At 53.1% G+C, this 20,733-nt stretch overlaps 1 protein-coding gene across 7 annotated transcripts in view; it reads left to right on the top strand.

Annotated features, from left to right (window-relative positions):
- The first annotated feature begins 1,499 nt into the window (after window positions 1–1,499).
- Window positions 1,500–20,733, top strand: part of GOLGA3 (golgin A3) — a 38,566-nt gene continuing 19,332 nt past the window's right edge. For 2 of the 7 annotated variants that reach the window (XM_019631958.1, XM_019631954.1), the window contains exons 1-8: window positions 1,621–1,829; window positions 6,824–7,136; window positions 9,104–9,382; window positions 11,673–11,785; window positions 14,163–14,821; window positions 15,226–15,337; window positions 17,880–18,186; window positions 20,047–20,249. In XM_019631958.1, the coding sequence (XP_019487503.1) occupies window positions 7,004–7,136; window positions 9,104–9,382; window positions 11,673–11,785; window positions 14,163–14,821; window positions 15,226–15,337; window positions 17,880–18,186; window positions 20,047–20,249 (1,806 nt within the window). In that variant the 5' untranslated portion in view covers window positions 1,621–1,829; window positions 6,824–7,003. The other 5 variants (XM_019631955.1, XM_019631959.1, XM_019631961.1 and 2 more) reach the window with 5 other exon arrangements.

Below are 20,733 nucleotides of genomic sequence, written 5' to 3'. Positions count from 1 at the left end.
CAGCCCATAGGTGGGTCAGAGCCCTGCCCGCCCTGTGATGCAGGCTGCCTGTGGGGCATGTGGCTGGCTTCTGCAGAGGGGACTGCTGGGTGCTTGTCTGGCTCTTTGGGCCCAGCCCTGGAGCAGGTTCAGCTGTGTAACCTGGCAGCTGCCAAACCGAGTGTTCCTCCGCGCTGATCCCATGAAGTCATAAGAAAGTGTCTCGGAATGCTGAGACCCGCAGGAATGATCCCTGTAAAGCTTCCTTATCAGATGGTCTCAGAATGCTGAGTCCATCTCCTGGGGTTGTGTGTGTGTGTGTGTGTGTGTGTGTGTGAAGGCACATTACGTGCTAGAGCACACAGGAGCTTCCAGGAAGGCAGTTGCTAGGTACACAGACTTAACAGATTGGAATTTATTGCCTTGTAACCAGAGAATAAAAGTTCTGCGTCCGCCTGAAATGGGGCTCAGTCCACAAGAGACTTGAACCCCCTGGCCTGCATGAACTCAATACTTGGGTCTTGGATATCTTAACCCTTTGCTGCCCCTCTTGCACGCCCCAGCCCTTGCCGCGCAGGACGCGACATAATTGGGTCCCACAGCATCGCTTGGCCTGTCCCCAGGCCCACGTCCTTCTTGGGTTCCCAGTGCCACACACTGTTATCTGTTGCAAGTGTGTTCCCATTGCTTCAAATATCCTCTTTTCTATCCTATCCCTTGAGAAGTCAGCAAAAGTGAGTGCAGCAGAGTTAAGTGCAGATCTAACTAAATGGAGAGGCGTACCATGTTCATGGATGAAAAGACTCAACACAGTAAAGATGTCAGTTCTCCCCAAATCGACCTATAGTTTTATAGTAATTTCTACCAAAATCCCAGGAAGTATTTTTATAAACAGAAAAATTTATTCTGAAGTTTATATGGAAGGGCATGGGCCCCAGAATAGCTAGAATAATCAGGAAAAAGGATTAAGTGGGAGGAATCCCCTATCAGATATTACAGCTTTCTGCAAAGCTATATTCTGTGTTTGAGGTTATGGGCATGGAGACCATGGAACAGAAAATCCAGAAACAGACCCACACAAGCAGCCAATCTATTTTGACAAATGTGCAAAAGGAAGTTAGTGGAGGAACGATGGTCTTTTCAGTAAAAGGTACTGGAATAATTTGGTATCTCTAGGCAAAGAAGAAAAAAAAGCCTTCTAAACCTCAAGCTGTATGCCAACAATGTTTTTTTTGCGGGGGGGAGGATTTGCAAAGGTAAAACGTTACTATGGCTCCAAAGCAGAAGTCACTTTTGCATTGGTACCTGAAAGATAAGTAAGGACTGACGCAGTGGGAGACTGGCGTTTTGGGGTGCGCAGGTGCCTCGGCGCCCTACCTCCGCGACGCAAGGACGCCCACCCCGCCTTTCCTAGCCACGCCCCCGCAGGCCAAAGGCGGGAGGGTGGCCACGCCCACAATCTGACATCGGGCGGGGCGAGTGGGGCCAGAGCCCAGGACACGCCACTTCCGCCGGAAGCTCAACTGTCTAGCTTCCTCTCAGAGTTGGTCCTACAAGTCAGGAAGCTGCGTTTCTATACGGGAAGGAGCCGCAAACTTACTTTCTGAAATCTGCCTCGGGCCAGTGGTGAGTGGGCTTTATCCTGGCCCTGCGGCAGGAGCAGCCCCGGCCCGAGGCCGGCTGTTGGCAAGAGGAGGACGTTCTCTCTTCCGGAACGGAAGCAGCGCGCACAGACTGTTTCCGGGGGGCCGGAGGCCGTCGGCGCGCCGCGCCCCGCCCCGCCTCTCGCGCGGCCACGTCTCCGCTAAGCAGCCGAGCCGGGCCGCTGCCGCGGCTTCCTCAGCGTCGGGGTGAGGGTCGCGGGAAGCTCCCAGGCCGGGACTCCGGCCAGGAGCGCGCGGGGCCGCCCGGGGGGCCACGGAGCGGTCGGGGCGGAGGTCGGGAAGCGGGCGAGGGGCGGCGGGGCCTGGGCGGGCCCCAAGGGCCGGCCGCGTCTCCACCTGGAGCGGCGACGCCCCGCGGGAGTCCCGCTCCTCACCGTTGGTAGCTCGGGGCCTGGAAGCCGGTGTTAGCAGAACTGGCTTCGTAAATGTCTTCGCCTTCGAGCCCTCCGGAACGCTGTCTACGCGTGACGGGGCGTGATTAGTTCCAGAGGTGCCCGCAGCTGCTGTTGGAGCTGCGTAGAAACCTCCAGGCAGCGCGTGAGCCCCTTTGCACAATTCCTGTCCAGATGACAAGCGTGACGTGGTGTCGCGTGGTCAGTGTGAAGCCAGGTTTAAAGAATCGGTGTGTCTGTCCCTCCACCTCGTCCCCGGCTGCTTAGCGGTGTTTCTCCGGTGCAGTGACACTTTCCGAAGGGGGTGGGCCGGCACTGTCACTGGTGTGAAGCAGGGCAACGGCTCAGGCTTCGTTCAACACATTTGTTGCCTGTCAGTCGTGTGACGGGCGCTGTTCATTGTAGGCCCCGGAATACAAGGGGTGAAGTCGTGTCAGGGCCCCTGCCCTCACTGCGCACATCCTAGCGGAGGGCTCCAGACAGTAAGGCGGGTCACCGCTGAGAGGAGGGGCTTGGGGGGGAGGCGACTTTTGAGCCAAGGCCCCTAGGACAGGAGGCCAGCCATGCAAAGCTGTGGAATAAGCGTGTTTCCAGCAGAATGAGCAGCAAATGTGAAGACCCTGAGGGAGGAGCAAGTTTGGCGATATTAGGAAGACAAATGTGACAAAGGTGGAATGAGAGAGGAGGAAAGTGCTAGGGCAGGGGGTGCATTGCGGGGAGGGGCCAGATGGTATGCAGCTTCCTAGGTGATGGTAATAGACTTGGATTTTATTGTCAGTGTGACTGAAACCACTGGGACATTGTAAACTGTATGCAGGTGACTCATGGATTTTTAAAGTTTTGAATTGTCCCTTTACTGTTACAAACATAACCGTTTTCTGGAGTAATAGCTCTCAGTTACAGTCTATCTTGAATAGTGAAAAAAGGAAATAAAAGTCATCTGATATGACTCAGATTCAGAAGTGCCCCCTTCCCCCCCTTTTTTTTTGGCTAGTTGCCTTAAGCAGCAATATACTTTATTGAGTGAGGATATATTCCTTTGGCGTTTACCCACCTTGGCAAGCAACAATTGAAGGGAAAATTAATAAGAGCTACCATTTATTGAGGGCTTGGGACAGACCCTGTGCATTGTTGTGTTTAATCCTGGCAAAAATTTTGTGTTCTTTTTCTTACGATCTTACTGATGAGGTTGAGAACTCTGCCCATGACCTCACAGCTGAAGGTGGAAGAGTCAGGATTTGAAGCCGAGATGTCTGGTGCCCGAGCCTGTCCTTCACATAGCAAGCACTCTGCACAGTGACATGAAGCTTGACAGGGTTTTCACTGTGTATCGGTCTCCATTTACTTTGATTGCTAGTGTGGCCTCAATTGGACATGATCTCCTCAAGGAAATTCTGTGTTATCCTTGGCCATGTTCTGTTGTTTATGATTGCCCACAGGAACAGCTGAAATGAGGGGCGGGTGGAGCCATTAATGTGTTGTGCCGAAGTCACATGCTCTGCTGTGGGGGGGCCTGCAGGTCACTAGAGGCCTGAGACAGTGGTTTCTCAGTGCGTGTGGTCCCTTGATGTCAGACAGGGTTGAACCTAGAGTTAAGAACACTGTGCAGTTCTAAGTGACAGCTTCACCCTGTCCGTTCCCTCCAGGAAACAGCGAGTGCAGGGAGCAAGTAATGGGGCTGTAATCAGACTGACGTCTTTATTTTTTTCTAATCACAAAACGGAGTGCATGTTACTAGTAACAGCTTCCTTGTGATGTGCTCCCAGCTGTCTGACCCTCCTCCTCGTCCTGTTTTTGTCAACAGTCTGAGGTCATGAGGCCCCGAACGACTGAGTCATGCGAAGTAAAATTCACATGAGGCTGAGGATGACAGACAATGCCAGTTTCTTACCCACAGGGAGAAGTATCGCTCCCCCAGCGGCCACTCTGGGCAGTCAGTGAGCTCTGTGTCTTGTCTGGCTTCAGAAGGAGCCATGTGGGAACAGGAGCCATCTTCATGAGTGACAGAACAAGCCCCAGCCACGGGGTCTCGTGTTCTGGAAGGCTGCACCAGCCTTCTCCTGAGGGGGGACTGCTTGGGCATCAAAGGTCTCTTGTTTAGCAAGAAATCCGAAGAGGGAATTCAGTGATTGGAGTATGTGATGGAGTCGGGTTCCGACAGCTGACACATTTGTCTCCGTGTTTGGCGTGCCTTCAGCAGTGGACCTCGGACATCTCAGCCAGTGTTCCCTCTCTTGGGCAGCATCAGTCCAGGTGCTGTCACCACGTGCCTCAGTGGCACATTTCTCTCTGCAGCTCCTTGGCTGCCCCTCTACTTCCCATCTCTGTCTGGCATGTTCTGTCTTTAGTAGGTAATTGCGGTCCTACAGGCTGTGCTCCTCCCCTTTCTCACCCAGGTGACACTGCTACCTGGCCTAGGGTGTCCTTTCACCCTTGTCCCTTATTGGAAGTATAGTTCCCAGGTACTTGGAGTAGGAATAGTTAGAGTTTTTCTGTACTCGAAAAGGCAGTGTCGACACTCCCGGATGCAAACACTCATCTTGTTGTGGAACCACTAGTTTGGGCTCTAAGTGGTGGGACTTGGTGGTAGGTTGGGCAGCACTCTAATAGGGATGTCCGAGGCGCTGGGCAGTCCAGAGTGGTGGCCTCTGCCTCCAGGCTCTTACCTGGGATGTGCACACAGGCGTGTTGTGCAGACAGGCGTGGGCCAGGCAGGCGCTGTACCTGAGGCCAGGAGAGTCGGGAGCCACGCCTGCGGGTAGACAGGGAGGGATCCGTGGGAATTTGCCTGGCGGTCAAGGGGAGGAGGCCACCCACAGCAGAGGGACCAGCTTCCGCCTGACTAGCATTCATCTGTCATTGTCATCCTTTCACGCATCATAGGGAGCACAGCGGTGGCCTGGACATCTGCACCCACATTTCAGAGCAAAATACAGACGTTTTGTTTTGTTACGGGACTCATTGGAATGGCCAGCACATATGCGATGCCATATGCAGTGACAGTTGATTCCATGCTCCCTACTGTTTTTACGTGTTGTCTGTCATCGTCTGTCCTTGAAGTGGCAAGGCTGCAATGAAGGGGACAGCTTGGCCATCCTGTGCTGCTAACGTGCCTCCCTTGCCTTGTAGGCATCTCTGTAGCATGTCATCCTGGCCTGGCCAACTTCCCACCAGCCAGCCCAGGGGTTGCTGGGGTTGTGGCTGAGAGGCAGGCTCCGGGGCGTTGTGGTGGTTTTCCATGAAGCCGGGAGCCTGGGAAACGGTGATTTTTTTCAGAGGGGCCTGTGGAAGGTACAAGTACAGGTGTGGGTCCTCCCAGGGCCCCTTCTCCCTCCTTCCCTCCCCTCCCACCTGGAAAGTCTCTCGGGGATGAAAGAGGTTACCAGTTACTGTAGAGACAAAAATGAGATTGAGAATGCATTGTACACAGGGTCAGGTTCTGGCCAGCCTCAGTAACTCCTTTCATTTCCAATCAGACGTCGCTTCAATCTTTGAGTATTTCCAGGAACCGGACTGGTGCCCAGGGCTTTTTTCATGAGCTGCTGTGGATTCAGGTTCCTCGTGTTTCCACACGTGTCTGTCAGCAGTCCTTTCTAGTGCTAACCAAGGTGCTAGTTTCACGCTTAGTAGTAGATACGGCTCTATTATATTCCTACTAGCACTAATGTTAACCCACAGTGTCTTTGGCCTGTAAGGGGCCAGACAGCGAGAGGAATGTGTGGGTTATTAGAGCTGCAAGCCCAACTCCTGGGTTCGCAAAGGGACAGTCCATGACTGGCCATTAGCTGTGTGGGCAGGGCGAGTGATGCCAGCCACAGTGGGTGCCTGCTCACCCATGATAGGATGAGAGAGGATTGTCAGGGTACATGCTTCTGGAGAACCAGGCACACTGCACCCTACTGCCCCCTCTGTGAGGGCCACCGCTAGGCTCTTACCTAAAATGTGTGGGATTGGTGAGCTGCAAAGGAAAGTCGTGTGACTTTGTGCTGAAACATGGGAAACAGAACAGAACAGAGGATAACATGAAACTTATTTTAAGGGCAGTAAATGCCAACATTTCTGCACAGTGAATACTAGCCCGCACCTCATCTGTGGATGAGATCAGATGATGACATCCTTAGCGTACTTCAGCAGCGATAAGCAGTCGCCAAACTTTGGGTAAAGTTTTGCTCCTTTAAACCGAGCTGAGCAGATGGGCTAAAAGGCGGCTGATCCTCCTACAAGTGAAGGATTGGCTGGTCCCTGCGTGAATGCTCTGTCCACATGCTGTGCTGCCCTTCCTTCCGTCGCTCCTCCGCCCCCTGTGCGGTGCAGTCACTGTGTCCCCTGCACTGGCTTCTTTGACTTTGCCCCTGAGGCTCTGAGCTGTGGCCTTGGCACCAGCCCGCCAGGGGTCCCGAAAGGGAAGCCTGTCTTGTGAGCACTTAGGGTACCTGCAGTGTTTACTCTCAAATTAGTCACATTTAAATAATAAAACCTCAGTTTTTCAGGTGTTCAAGCACCACCCCCCAGCTCAGTGGCCACCTGTGACGATGTCAGTGCCATTTATGGAGCTGCTCTGTCTTTGCAGAACCATCTTTAGCCAGCACTAGTGACCACAGTAGGTGCCCTCAGGATGGCTGGTTCAGCATTTTACCCTCAAAACCTAGGATGCCCTAGGTGCCAAGGATGATTCGTTGAATGAATCAGTCTGTATTTGTTTATTATATTATACAGATGCTAATTGGGAATTGTTACTTAAAATCTGACAGGTGAAGTTGCATAATATTATCTTTTCCCTCCTATCAGGTGTCATGATATTACTTGCTTTGATTTCGAGCCATTTATGAGACTTTAAGTCTCCCGAAAATGGAAAACCTAGTGCTGCCCTTCCCAGGAGCTCTTGACTATTGGTGATGGCAGAAACCGAACTTGCCAGCAGCTCGCTTGTAGCCTCCGAGTGTCAGCCCAGCCTGTGTCATCGTGACCATGGATGGTACGCCAGCCATGCAGGCCGGCCCCCTGGAGGATGGGTCCAGCGGCGGCACCTCCCCTCACCGCGACGCCATCCTGACGCCCTCAGGCTCGCTGGCACCGCCTGACCAGTGGGATGAAGCTCAGTGTAAGTCACCAGCTGCTCTGTGCTGCTGACATTTTGCCTTTAAACAGGAGGATGTGGCTGAGCTTGGGCTTCGGAGGACTGTGCTGTCTAAGACCATGGTGAGCTGCTCATTCAAAGTGCGTTTTCAGTAACCGGATGAGTGATCTCCTTAGCTGAAGCCAGCTGCCAGTCGGGCACCATGCATGTTGAGCAGGATAGGGGTGTTACACTGTCTGCTCCAGTGGGATGGGGCACGCTCCCCTTAGGGCCTGTTCCCTGCTTCACAGTCTACGTGCTGACTAGGATCCAGGAAGGTCCAGTAGTGACCTGAGAGTTATTGGAGTGCGAGTGCCTGTCAGCTGCTGGGGTATTTGTGCATCAGCAGCACAGGTGAGCTACTCGGTCCTCCTGCGTTGTCCTGGTCAGGAAAGTCAGTGCAGCGTGTGCCTGAAAATGGCAGGGCGTGTAGTGATTTATAGCAGAATTGCATTCTGGTTCTTGTGAAACAATGTTCAGGCACCTAAACAGCTGTTCTGATGGCACTCCTGGCATGCCAGCTGAGGCCGGTGACGCCGTGGGCCCGAGACCAAAAGCTCCACAGTGGACAGACGGATGGGGAGCCAGCTTTGAGGCCCACTAAGAATCACGATGAGGCCTCCCTGTCTCCTAGTGTAGGACAGAGGACTAGTGCTGCCCGTACTCTAGGGACGTCGTGACACCAGAAGTGCACACGGAAAACCAGGACTTGGGACACGTCTGTCATTGCTATCTGTTTGTCCGCAGTTAGGCTGTGTTCAGAAACAGTAGTCTTGTTTATTGGGCCTTCCTACTTTCAAATATGTTTTTAAGTGCAATATGATACTCAAAAACGACTTTGTTACACAAACAGTAAGGTTTCAGACTCTCCCAGATGTGTAAACACATGAGGAAGTAATATCGTGATTAGCTTGTATCTGAAATGCCGGCAACCCCCACCACACACACACACGCACGCACGCACGCGCGCGCACACACACGCAGTGGAGCTGAAAGGGCTGGTGTGTAGGGCCGACCGCCGTGTCAGGGCCGTGGTCGGGCCCCTCACCCTGCTTCATGCCTGTGGCGCCCACTGGCACTCTGGTCTCCCTTTCAGGGAGAGGTGACTGAGTAGCCGTCTTAGTTGGGACTCACATTTCAAGTGATAGAAACCCATTCTGAATTTGCTGTGCAAAGGGGACTTTCCTGGGTGCATGCTGGGATGTCACAGACCCAGGGGATACAGACCCCTGAGAGGTTCAGGCGGTGCTGGGCAGGGCACCACTGGAGCCCCGTCTGGAAGCCCCTTCCTCCCTGCACATGCCATCTTGGTTCTTCATCTGCCGACTGGCTGGCCCACCAGGTTGAGGGGCTACGTAAGAAGTCTTTCTTCCGTTTCTCCATTGGATAAGGAAATAGGTTTAGTGTGTAAACAAGTGTACATGTGATAGTGAGAGTGGGGGAAGCTGAGCTCGCAATGGGTGTGCAGTTGTCACTGGCCAGACTCGCTGTTGGCCTCAGGTTTCTCATTTTGGACGGTACATTTATGCTCCGAAATGACTGGAATCAGCCCTTTCTGAACATGAGGCTGTGGCTGATTAGTACTGTGGTGACACATTGTCAGCTATACTTTAAGCATTTTCCTTTTGCTGTTTTTTTAAAAGTTTCATCAGGTTTCTCATTGGTCTCGTTCAGAAGAAAAGGAAACGTTACTACTTAAATTCTTCAACCCAAGTGGAGGGTGGGGGCATCCGGAGATGAGACTGTCGCCCCGAAAGGTCAGGCGACTCATTCCCCTGTCCCCGCCCGCAGGAAAATGAGGGCCTGCTGTCCTCTCAGAGGGAACAGACAGGGTGTGAGGTTTGCTCGTGCTCACATTTCTAGATTGTCTCTTCCTGTTTTAGCTGTGTGTCTGGAAAACACCTTGATCTGGGTGTTGCGATCCTGATAGCCCATTGTTCTCTCTCTTCTAGGTGCCAGTGTCGAAGCAAACCGAGCTGCCGATGGAGGACAAAGCCGGGGCACACCCAGCCAGGGGAACACCTGTGAGAATGGGCCGACGCCACAGTTCTCAGACCCTCCAGCGGCTCTCGGTCCCACCAAGAGCCCAGTGGGTCCTGATGCCCCTCCAGGTGTGGCTGGTTTCCATGACAACCTAAGGAAGTCTCAGGGGACTAGTGCTGAGGGCAGTGTTAGAAAAGAAGCTTTGCAGTCTCTCAGGCTGAGTCTTCCTATGCAAGAAACTCAACTGTGTAAGCATCCCTTCCCCCCGGCTCCTCCCCGCTCTCTCCCAGCCCCCTCCCGAGCCCCTGCCTCTCATTGCCCCTCAGAGGCACGGGCCCTGACCAGCTCCCTGCTCGTCACCCTGCCATGGTCTGTTTTGTCACTGGTGGACTGTGCGTTGATCAGATAGCTCCACTTTACAGAGCCACGGCGCTGCATGGTCCGGGATTGGCCGTGGTGCTCAAGGTCTGACCTACAGGGTGGGCCTGCGTGCATCTTCTGCCACCTGGAGCAGGCAGCCAGTGGGAAATTGATCTCGACACTTACACTTTGAAAGCTTTCTTTTACGAGTTACTTTAATCAGCGTTTATTTTTGTGCTGATCCCTGGGGATTCAGGGCTGAACAAGTCACACACTGGCAGCCTGTGAGCCCAAGAAAGCACCAGGCCTTTGTCTCCCACCTACTTGCCCGAGATTTTACCTGATGGGACCAGGACACACATGTTGCTTTCACCCCTTGCTCCCTCCCCTTCAGTGTCTCATCCCAGCACCCTCTCACAGGGTCCCTTCCAGGCCTCTAAACAGCCGGTTGGGCTCATGTTTTTAAATGTGATTATGTGCTCACGTTTTCTCACTTGGTGTTGCCGTGCCGAGAGTGCCTCTTGTCTGCTGCATCCCCACGTGCATTCTGGCCAGGCTGCCCGGGAGCCCGAGCGGCAGCGCATTTGAACCTTGGGGACACCCCAGATGCAGGCTTCTTGGCCAGAGAAGGGCGCTTTTTCAAAACCTCACGGGAGTCCTGCTGCCGTGCCTGATGATGCGAGGACTGCCTCTCGCGTCCTCGGGGACAGGCTTCTTTCCGCCAGCCTTACCGCTGCTGATGCTTCCTTGTTACTATAACTTGCAACTCAGCTCCCCGGTTACTGGAGGTTCGAGCATCTTTTTCTCTGCCGCCCATTTGGCCATTTCTTTCTGTGAACTGTCGGTTCATATGTTTGGCCCATTTTCTTTTGGATTGTTTGCTTTTTCTTCACAGGCATTATTTTGTTGGGGCTGTAGTGTTTTGTTTTGTTTTTTTATTTTTTTTTAGCTGAGCCATCCTACCACCTGTTGGCAGCTCAGCTCAGCTCAACTCGAACCGCTGTTGCTCAGAGCTCACACTCTTGAGCGAGCTCTTAACCAACTGAGCCACTTGGCCGGCCCCCGTAGTGTGTTTTAAATTTTCTGTAAACTAACTGTTAACATTTTAAGTCAAGAGACATCGTGTAGAGGCCTGTACTCCTGATCTGAGGGGTGGGTGTGCTCTGGCCCCAGGTGCCCACATGGCAACAACCTGTGGCTGCCGCTGCCTTCTGGGCAAGTGTCCGCCCATCACCCTGACCCTAGGCCGTGTCTCCAGTCTTGTTTGCTGATTCGGGTTCCTGACCTTTGGGTTTCTGCCACCTGGACCACTTGGCCTGGTGAAAAGCACTAGAGATCTTTTCAGTGATAGTGCACAAATTAGTAACAACATTGGTGGGTTCCTGGTGAACTTGTTGGCAACTGCTCAGGTTTCAGGGGTCATTTAAAACAACAGCTGCCCGTCTCCTGAGAGCCCACATCTGAAGGAGGTCAAATTAGGACATTACCTGCTCTCATCAGCATGTCCCCTCTGTAGTGTTCCACACACATGTGCTGAAGGGGAGACATGTGTGACTGCTGTACCATTGCACTGACTATTCAGCCCTTTATTACCCAAAATAAAAGGCTTGGGTTTCGATATTTTAAAGCCTGTTATTGGCCAAAAATATAACATGAGTCATTATTGCAGGAATTCAGGTAAGCTGTGGATCACACTATATCTCCAAATGTAGCTGCATAAAGAGAGCACGTTTGGTGTGACATGACCACGTGACAGTGTAATTCCATCAGGACTGCTCCTCACTCATTCCTGTGACATCAGAGGTCAGTGTTAGAGCTCGGCGAGGTCCGAGGACCCCTGAGCCTCAGCGCTTAACACAGCACCAACTGAACGCAGTTGCCTTGTCACTAAGGCACCAGTCGCCCATGTCCTGCTGTGCCAGCTGGTGCTATAGGGAGTGATGCCCTCATGGCAGGAGCGCAGACCCTGGGTAGGTCCTGCCTGTGGCCTGTGGCCAGTGTCCAAGGCTCACAGGTTTTTCTCTATCTGGAAGTCGTCCTTCCAAACTGGACAGCCGTGCCTTGTTTAGAAGCTAAATCCATTGGTAATTGAATGCAGAACAGCCACACTGCTGTTCTGACCTGTCTTCTGTGCACTGGTGCTTTGTGAGTTTCTGAATGGCCGCTTCCCCACCACAGGCTCAACAGAGGCCTCAGTGCCCCTGGAGAAGGAGGAACAGGTCCGACTGCAGGCTCAGAGGCGGCTGGAAGAACAGCTGGCACAGTACAGGGTGAAGCGCCATCAGGAAAGGGTGAGTCCTCACGTGTGGAGAGCTGCCAGGTGCAGTCCTGGGTGGGCTTCTATACTTCTGCACAAAGACCCTCCATCCTCCGGTCCCCAGCCCTTGGGGAGACTCCAGCAGGGGTCTGGGTCCTGCCTGTCTGCCCACCTCCCCTGGAGGAAGCACGTTTTACTCCTACACCTGCCGTTGGAATTGCAGACAGCACACTCGTGGGTGTCGTTCCTCTGTGTGCGAGCAGCTGGTTCTGGGCCTCCTTCGTTGTTTGTTTTATGTGTGGTACAGTTTCTCCTGAACTTGGCATGCAGAGTTAGCATATGTGCCGTGTCACACACACCCGATACGCATGCCGGTAGGATGTGCTGTCATCCATCCGGCTCGGGCACAGAACTCTTGTCAGGCTGCTGATAAAAGCAGCTTATAAATCATTTTGAGTGACTCCGGGCAAGAGGGAATGTTCGTTTCTCACTTTGTCCAACATTTCTGTGGACTTTAAAAATTTCAAGTGAACAGAATTTTAGGGCCGGCTGAGTGGCGCGATGGTTAACAGCTGGATTGGGATGCCAGAGGGCCCCGGTTCGGATCCCACACATGAGGGCCAGTGACACTGCCCTCTACAGCTAAGATGCTGAACAGCAGCTCAACCTGGAGCTGGGCTGCCATGAGTTGCCTGTGACAGCATAGGCTGCAGCCACTGCTGCAGTGGGTTGCCATGGGCTACCGTGTGTGACCAGCAGCCAGCGTGAGCGGCCAGCAGCCACCATGAGCGGCCGTCCTAAAGCCGGCAGCTGATCGGCCTCGCCCGGGAAGAGCGCAATGATGGTGCCAACTTGGGCCAGTGAAGCAATGTCCTCCACAACTAGACTGAAGAACTAAGACAGCAACTTGTCTGTTCCCCTTCCCTCAATTCCCCAGCGCTGTTCCCATCCCCCCAATTCCCCAATAAAAAACCAAATCTTTAAAAAAAAAGAATTTTAAATTAACTTTTAAAAATAAATGCATTCAGTGAAGGGCCAGCCAAGTGGCTCAGTTGGTTAAGAGCTCACTCAAGAGTGCGAGCTTTGAGCATCAGTGGGTCTATTCCCGGCTCGAGCTGAGTTGTCGCTGAGCTGCCAACAGGTGGCAGGATGGCTCAGCTGAAAAAAAAAAGCTTTCAGTAAATGTTTAGTAGTGATGAGTCCCCATCAGGGTTGGCCATTTGTTTTCCCCAAGAGGGAACTGTGGCTCTGGGCGTCTCTCTCCCCCATGGTCACTGCTGCCTCCTGGGGTGCTCCTTACATATCTGCAAAGTCACCATCCTCGGGCAATTCCTGGGCTGTGCTCTGTGTCATCAGCCTGTCTGCTGCTTTTCTAGTTCTCGGGGATCTGACTGTTGCAGCTTTACAGTGTGTGTCAACATCTGGGGGTCCAGTCCACCCTGCCCCATGCCCCTTATTCTGTTCTGGCTACTCTTGCTCAGTTTTTCTGCCAGTTAATCCCAGTATCACTTTGAGATGTTTTTCATTCTTCCCTGTCCCCCACCCCACTAGGGTTGCTCTGACTTTGTAGAATAATGCAGGATTGATGACTTCTCTGTAAAAGTCACGTTGAAATAGCAATAAGCAACAGCGTCTTCCTTCATCCCAATGTCATATAAGGCCACTAGGGAAGTTCTAGCTAATATGATGATGTAAGAATAATAAGTAAGAAATGTAAACATTGAAAAAGAGGAGACGTGTTGTTTGCAGGTGATGGTGATGCCTTGGAAAACCCTAGAGAATCAAGTATAAAATTATTATTACAAGTTTATTAAGTATTATAAAGTTGTTAAAATAATTATGGTTCAGAAAATACAAATATTGAGAATCAGTTGTTATCTTCATGTGACCAGTTATAATATTAGTGGGGAAAGGTAATAACTTATAATAACAATAAAACAATGAACTAAGCATTCAATTAAAATGGCAATAAAAATGGCTGAGGCTGAGACTCTAGATGAACACTGAATGACTGTTTGCGAGGACATGTGAGCAGGATGAATAAATGGAGGGAAACAGCTCATTGTCCTGTAAGTAATTATAAAGTTAAGATAGCTCTAATTCAATGGGCCTTTTTTTTTAACTTGAAGAAAATTTTCAAGTCTATCTAAAGAGTAAACGTGGAGAGTAGCCAGGACATGTGATAAAGGAGGTCTGATGGGCGAGGACCAGCTCTAGAAGGTGTTTTCGGGGGTCAGGCCACAGCCATTAAAGACAGGTGCTCGCTCTGGTCACTGACGTGACAGGAGGCAGTGAGACCGCTGGGGACAGAGGGTCCGTGGGGAGAGCGTGCTCGGCAGCCTTTCCGGATGCCAAGTTTTAAATGCTGCTTGTCGATTGTAAATGTAATTGTGCTTTTCTTTCTTTCTCAGTCCAGTCAACCTGCAACTAAAGCAAGACCCTTCAGCACACTTGACCCTGAGCTCATGTTGAACCCAGAAACCTTACCAAGGGCCAGTGCCGTGGCTATGACAAAGGAATACTCCTTCCTGCGTACCAGTGTCCCTCGGGGGCCCAAGGTGGGCAGCTTAGGGCTCCTGGCACATCCAAAGGAGAGAAAAAGCTCCAGATACAGCAAGATTCGGTCTCTGGCTGACTATAGAACTGAAGACGCAGACGTTGGGAGTTCTGGCGCAAGTGTTCCGGCTGTGGACTCTGCCAGGGGCTCCCTGCAGCAAAACCAAAACAGCGCAGCATCAGTGGTGTCTGCGGTCAGCCTGTGTCCTGAGGCCGATGACCGCCTGGAGAATGCGTCTCTGATGGGAGACGACGTATCTGAGGCTGACGGGAATGAGAGCGACAGCTCCTCGTATAGCAGCGTGTCCACCAGAGGGGTGGGCGGCCTCCCGGTGAGCACCATGGGCATACGTGAAGCCTCCTATGTGGTTGGTGGCCAGGAGATTGCCGCCAGCTCCCTGGGCCAGTTCCCGTCCATCTCGGACGTCCTCCAGGCCGCCGCAGCCGAGCAGCACAATCGGGCCCGGGAGGCCAATGGGACGACGCGGAGCCCGGCAGACAGCGTTTGCAGCAGGTGGGCGGCCCAGCCGGTGCTCATCTCTCACTCCATCCTGGTCTGTACCGAGCCATTTACATGCAGACCTGCTGCTTGTGAGAAGGGAACGCGAGCCACTCAGTGTCCGTCTTCAGTGTCAGGACCGGCTCTTCCGGGGCCTGTGCAGCCTGCCTCTGAGCTGGCCCTGCTGACGGGGCTCACATTCTCTTAGGGCCATTCTAGCCACATGCGTCGTGGCTGAAACTGCCCGGCTCTGGGTGTCTAGGTGGGGCGGTGACTGGCAGCTCTCCACTGAAATCTTTTTACTTCTTTATTGTAAAAAATGGGAGGGGGGGGGAGCAGTAGGGTTTGCGGAATTTGGAAAAGCGGCCAAGGACGGTGACTCCTGTTCCCACCTCCTGACCCTCTGCCTCTTCCTCCAGCGTGTCCCTGGAGAGTTCTGTGGCTGAAACGCACGATGAAATGTTGCAGGTTCTGAAAGAAAAAATCAGACTCGAAGGACAGCTAGAGGCCCTGTCACTGGAGGCCAGTCAGGTAATGATGTTTGGTGGGTGTGCCCTGTGCCTCGTGCCTCCCGGCTGCTGGGTCCAGAGTTTCCATCTAAGAACGAGCCATGGCGGGCTTGCCTCGCCGCACCACATGCCTGTCTGCCTGACTTGTCAGCCTTGGAGCGAGGCGTGAGCCTCCCGCCTGACTGCGCTGGCTCCATGTCTCCCTGTATCTCAGGATGTGCCTAGAAGATTCCTGGTTCTGCTCTTAGATACCAAACAACGCAAATAGTTTAATTCTTTTGGTGGATTTCACCTTTTTCTGGCACGTTATAATTGTCATCTTTTCCCCTCTAATACTTTTTTTTTTTTTTTAAGATTTTTATTGGGGAATTGGAGGATGGGGACAACGCTGGGGAATTGGGGAAAGGGGAACAGACAAGTTGCTGTCGTTTTGTTCTTCAGTCTACTTGTGGATGACGTTGCTTCACTGGCCCAAGTTGGGACCATCATTGCGCTCTTCCTGGGCGAGGCAGATCAGTCGCCGGCTTCTGGACAGCCGCTCACTGCGTCTGCTGGCCGCTCACGCTGGCTGCTGTCACTGGCCCTCATATGTGGGATCTGAACCGGGGCCCTCTGGCGTCCCAAGCCAGCTCTTAACCAACGTGCCACTCGGCCGGCCCTAGATTTTCAAACTGCATTTCTATCTTTAATATTTGCCAAGCAATTACCAACTTTCCTTAGACTTAAGACCATTAGATTGAATACTGAACAAACTGCCAAAGTATTTTGCTGTGAGCTTAGAGAAAATAATGAAAAATCAAAGGAGACTATCCAGTATAGCCACAGGCAGGTCTATATTGGTTAAGTATTTAGAGACAAAAGAGAAGCTTAGATGGAACCAGGAAACCTGTCTGACATCTTATACTACCTTGCCATTTCCCTTTCCCAAATAACTTCCCAATTGATATGGAATAGAATTCCATTTTGAATTTTTCAGAANGCCGCTCACGCTGGCTGCTGGCTACACACGGTAGCCCATGGCAACCCACTGCCACAGGGGCTGCAGCCTACGCCGTCGCCGGCAACTCATGGCAGCCCAGCTCCAGGTTGAGCTGTTGTTCAGTATCTTAGCTGTGGAGGGCAGTGTCACTGACCCTCATATGTGGGATCCGAACCAGGGCCCTCTGGCATCCCAAGCCAGCTCTTAACCAACCCACCACTCGGCTGGCCCTCCTCTCTAATACTTTTTGCTGTGGGTTCTGCTTTTTCTGACAATGAACTTTGCTTTATCTGGTTAGTGCATGCCTGAAAAATCAATTTCCATCCCTTAATTTTCAGCTTTCCTGTCGATATTTAGAGTAAACCAGTTCAGTTGAATCCAACTGTCCCATCTGGCATGGAGAGCAGGGGACACGGGCACTGCAAGGTGGCAGGAAGGTCACAGTAGCAAGGGTGCTTCTCTCGGGAGGGGGGAGGGGCTGTTCACTCTGCCAGTGTGCCCGCCACTCAGGTCTACTGCGGCTCTGTGTGTAGTGCCGTCCTGGGACACAGATGCCCGCTGTGCCGAGACCGTACGGCCTGTGAGCTTGCACGATCTTCACTTTCCTTCAGAACACAGCTCACCCAGCGTGTTTCCGCTTGAGTGGCTGTCCAACCCCGTTATCTTGCTTTTGCTCTGTGTCCCTACCGTCCTGGGACAATGCTTTGCTCCTCAGCTGTGTCCACACCGAGACCCTTGCCGGCTGCCCGGGTGCGACCTTTTGTGGCTTCTCCGTGAACACACACCTACTCTAGAACCCCGCTGCGCTGGCTCCCTTAACGCGGTTTCTCTGGGTGTCTGTTCTGTTGTTGGTGGAGTGTGTGATCAAGGTGTTGGTCTTGCCCTAGGGTGTGTTGATGTACAACTCCCATCACACCCTGGAGGCTGACCTCAGGTAGGGTGGGGCACGCCCTTTGCTGGCTGCTGCCCGGGGCCAGGGGCATCTAGAGGCCCCACTTTCCTCTCACTCCCGCTTTATCTGCACACAGTGGTCCCATGGCCCTGCCGCCCAGCACAGGGAGATGCCACAGGCCGCTCCATGCCCAGGGGCCTGGCTGGGGCCCTCAGAGCCCCCCAGGGAATAGCAGTGTCTCCTTGCAGACACCATCTGCCAGCCCACCTTCCAGTCCGAGCCTCACTGCTCTCCATCTTTGAGGTCCCCCAGGGCTTCTGCTATTCTTACTGTGTGTGCGTGTTCTTGCACGGTTTTTGGGGTTTTGAACAAATATGTTTCCCAGCATCCTAGCGGGTAGATGGGCGCTCACATAGTCATCCCCATGCGCTGCCCGGCTCCGATGTCACCGTGCAGAAAGCAGGCAGGTTCCAGTCGTCCTCCTGCCCCCTTGGCCTGTCTGGAGAATCTGCCCTCTGTGGGGAGAACGGTCATGTTGGATGACCGAGTGGTGTGGAAAACACGGTGCTCTCCTCCATAGCTCGCCTGGCCACACCTCTCCTTATGTTAGTGGTTCGCTATGGCTGCTGCTTCATACCCAGGGTGGAGATGGCAGTCGCCTGAGCATCAGTGTGCTGTTGGTGACCTTTGCAGGCGCTTAAAGAGAAGGCGGAGCTGCAAGCGCAGCTCGCACATCTGGACGCCCGGCTGCAGGCACACGTGGAGCAGAGTCACAGCAGCCAGCAGAAGCAAGACTCACTCAGCTCAGAGGTGGACACCTTGAAGCAGTCTTGCTGGGACCTGGAGCGAGCCATGACCGACCTGCAGAACATGCTGGAAGCCAAGAATGCCAGCCTGGCATCCTCCAACAGCGACCTGCAGGTGGCAGAGGAGCAGTACCGCCGACTGCTGGCCAAAGTGGAGGACATGCAGGGCAGCATGCTCAGTAAGGACAACACAGGTGCGTTGACCTGGGGAAAGCCGGGAGCTGTCGGCCTGCCTGTGTGCTGGGCTGCGGGGGGCGCCGCCTTTTTGAAGTAGGTCACCTTCCCAGCCCTGGGGTGGTGTCCGTCTCTGCACGTGCACAGGGGAGGCCTGAGGTCTTATAAGTGGACTCTGGACCTTGAGAGCAGTCACTCCACTCACTTTGCCCTCAGAGTCCATTGCCATTTGGGGGCTACAGCTGAGATTCCTCAGCAGTGCAGGTTCTGGGTGAAGTACGGAAAAGACACACTTAGACTGTTGATTACAAACCTTCATTTGTCCTTCCTAAGTTCAGCTTTGGCTCTAGCTAAACCCTTGTGGGAGTCCCCTGGATAATGACCAAGCAGGATAGCAGAGTCCAGGGGACCTTGGTGACAGGCCATGCCGGAGCACCGTGGCCCGTGTGCCATGCTGTCTTCTCACCCTGGGGGCGCTAGGAAGATGGGCCGCCTGCTTGGGACATCTCCATCTCAGCCTGGGCTTGGGTCCTCCACCGCAGGCAGATTTAGCTGTCTGCGTGGCTCAGTGGGGCTGCTGTGAAGGGCCCGTCTCTCAGTGTGGCATCTTGGCCATAAGGCTTGTCACAGTAGGTTTCAGGTCTGATGGCATAAAAGAAAATGTGACCAACTGCTGTCTCAAAGGCTTTAATGTGATAACTATAAAAAAGACAGTGCCAGCTGAGAAACAAAATAGTAGATTGTTTTTAGTGTTTGAGCATGTTTTTAGTGTTTCAGCATTTTACGCTACCCAGTCCTTTGAGAAACTTATAAAATCCACAAAGTTCCAAACTCAAAAGTAATTTTGTAATTCTGGGTTGCAAGGCTTGACCTGACCGGAGCTGATAGGGCAGCAGAACTGCCCCACGCTCCCACCAGGTTGAAGCTCCTTTCCACAACAGTGCCAGCGTCCACCCGCTGTGCGTGCAGGGACATCTCCGATGCCATTCCAGAACCCCGCCATTTGCACTCCTAGACATGTCTGGCCCCAAGAATTCAGAAAGAGGTCTCAGAGCCTCAAGCTGTCATCGTCATTTTGTCACTTTTTACACAATTTTTGGAAACTCATTTAGAGTGGTAAATATTTTCTCAAATACTGGGTGTTATTTTAAATTTAAAATATTTGTTTTTTTCTGCACTGTGCTTCGGGCGGTCACTTCCTGTCTCCACCTCCCACCCTGCCCTGCCCTCATCAGTGTGAACAGCTGACTGTACCAACACTCCAGTGGGTTCTCTCTGGCATTGGCAACACTGTGCTGTGCCCAAGCTTGCTCAGGCTCTCAGGCGTCACCAGGCCACTCAGGACCACAGCCAGGGGTCCACAGTGACACTCAGTGTCGCTCGTTCCCTGCTGGCGAGTCGCCTGCTCACTCGAGGGTTTTTGGAAGCCTGAGGTCGGCCCTCACTGCACTTGAGGCAGAGTCCCACCCCAGCCTTCTCCTTCCACTCTCATACCTCAAACTTAGGGCCATGTTTTTTCACAGTTTTGTGCTTTTTGAGGTGGTTTCGCTGTTTAAAATGAAACCCACTGGGTTGCCCCTAAGTGCAAGGAGGCTGTGACATGTTTTATGGAGAAAAGACGTGTTAGATGAGCCTCGCTGAGGCCTGACTTACATGCGCCGACTGTGAGCTTGGTGCTGTCAATCAGCAGTGCGGATGAAGTCACGTGTCGTTAGAGGGACACACACACAATGAGATGCCGGGGCCAGAACCTAACCGTGTTTCCCCCAGGCGCCCTGGTGTAGGACCGCGACTGAGCATCACCGCCATGCCGGCTGTGGAGGGGCTATCACTCCTGGCCACGGCGGTCCGACTGAGTGGCTGTGCTTTCTTGCTTCCAGTGCATGACCTGCGACAGCAGATGGCGGCCTTACAGAGTCAGCTCCAGCAAGTGCAGCTGGAGCGTGCCACACTGACCAGCAGGCTTCAGGCGTCCCAGGCCGAGATCTCGTCTCTGCAGAGCGCCCGGCGATGGTACCAGCAGCAGCTCGCGCTAGCCCAGGAGGCCCGGGTCAGGCTGCAGGGCGAGATGGCGCACATCCAGGTACGGCCCCCATGGTGGGCAGGTCACAGTCACGCCTCGTGTGGAATGACTGCTTTGCCCTGAATTAACAGGACTCCTGCTTTTAGATTTCACGATGCAATTTCAAAAAAATCTGTTAACCACTCGTGTAGCCTGCAGCCCCTCTTCCGTGACCTCCTGACCCAGGGTCTTAACAGCTTCTGCCTGAGTGTGTTGAATCCTAAAGGCCCCTCTCTGGAACACGCTGTGTTCCTAGCTCTGACTGCTAAGACTTCTCCCCCCTGAGGGCACCCCCAGGCTTCCATCCTCCTGTTACCTTGTTTCTGACACACAGCACGCATCACCTTACTGGCTGGAGCTGCTCCGTTCTCCAGCTGCTTCGTCACCAGACCGTCCCTGTGTGGACACTCTTGTCCCACATCCTGCAGGAAACATCTTCCTCTCTTTTTCTCATCTCGTTAGGTGCAAGCAGGCGGGAGCATGTGCAGCCCAGGGGCACAGCCAC

Source organism: Hipposideros armiger, unplaced genomic scaffold, assembly GCF_001890085.2.
Source record: "Hipposideros armiger isolate ML-2016 unplaced genomic scaffold, ASM189008v1 scaffold_1055, whole genome shotgun sequence".
Classification (NCBI taxonomy): domain Eukaryota; kingdom Metazoa; phylum Chordata; class Mammalia; order Chiroptera; family Hipposideridae; genus Hipposideros; species Hipposideros armiger.
Note: the sequence above shows the minus strand (reverse complement) of the source record. Positions and strands in the feature narration are given on the sequence as shown.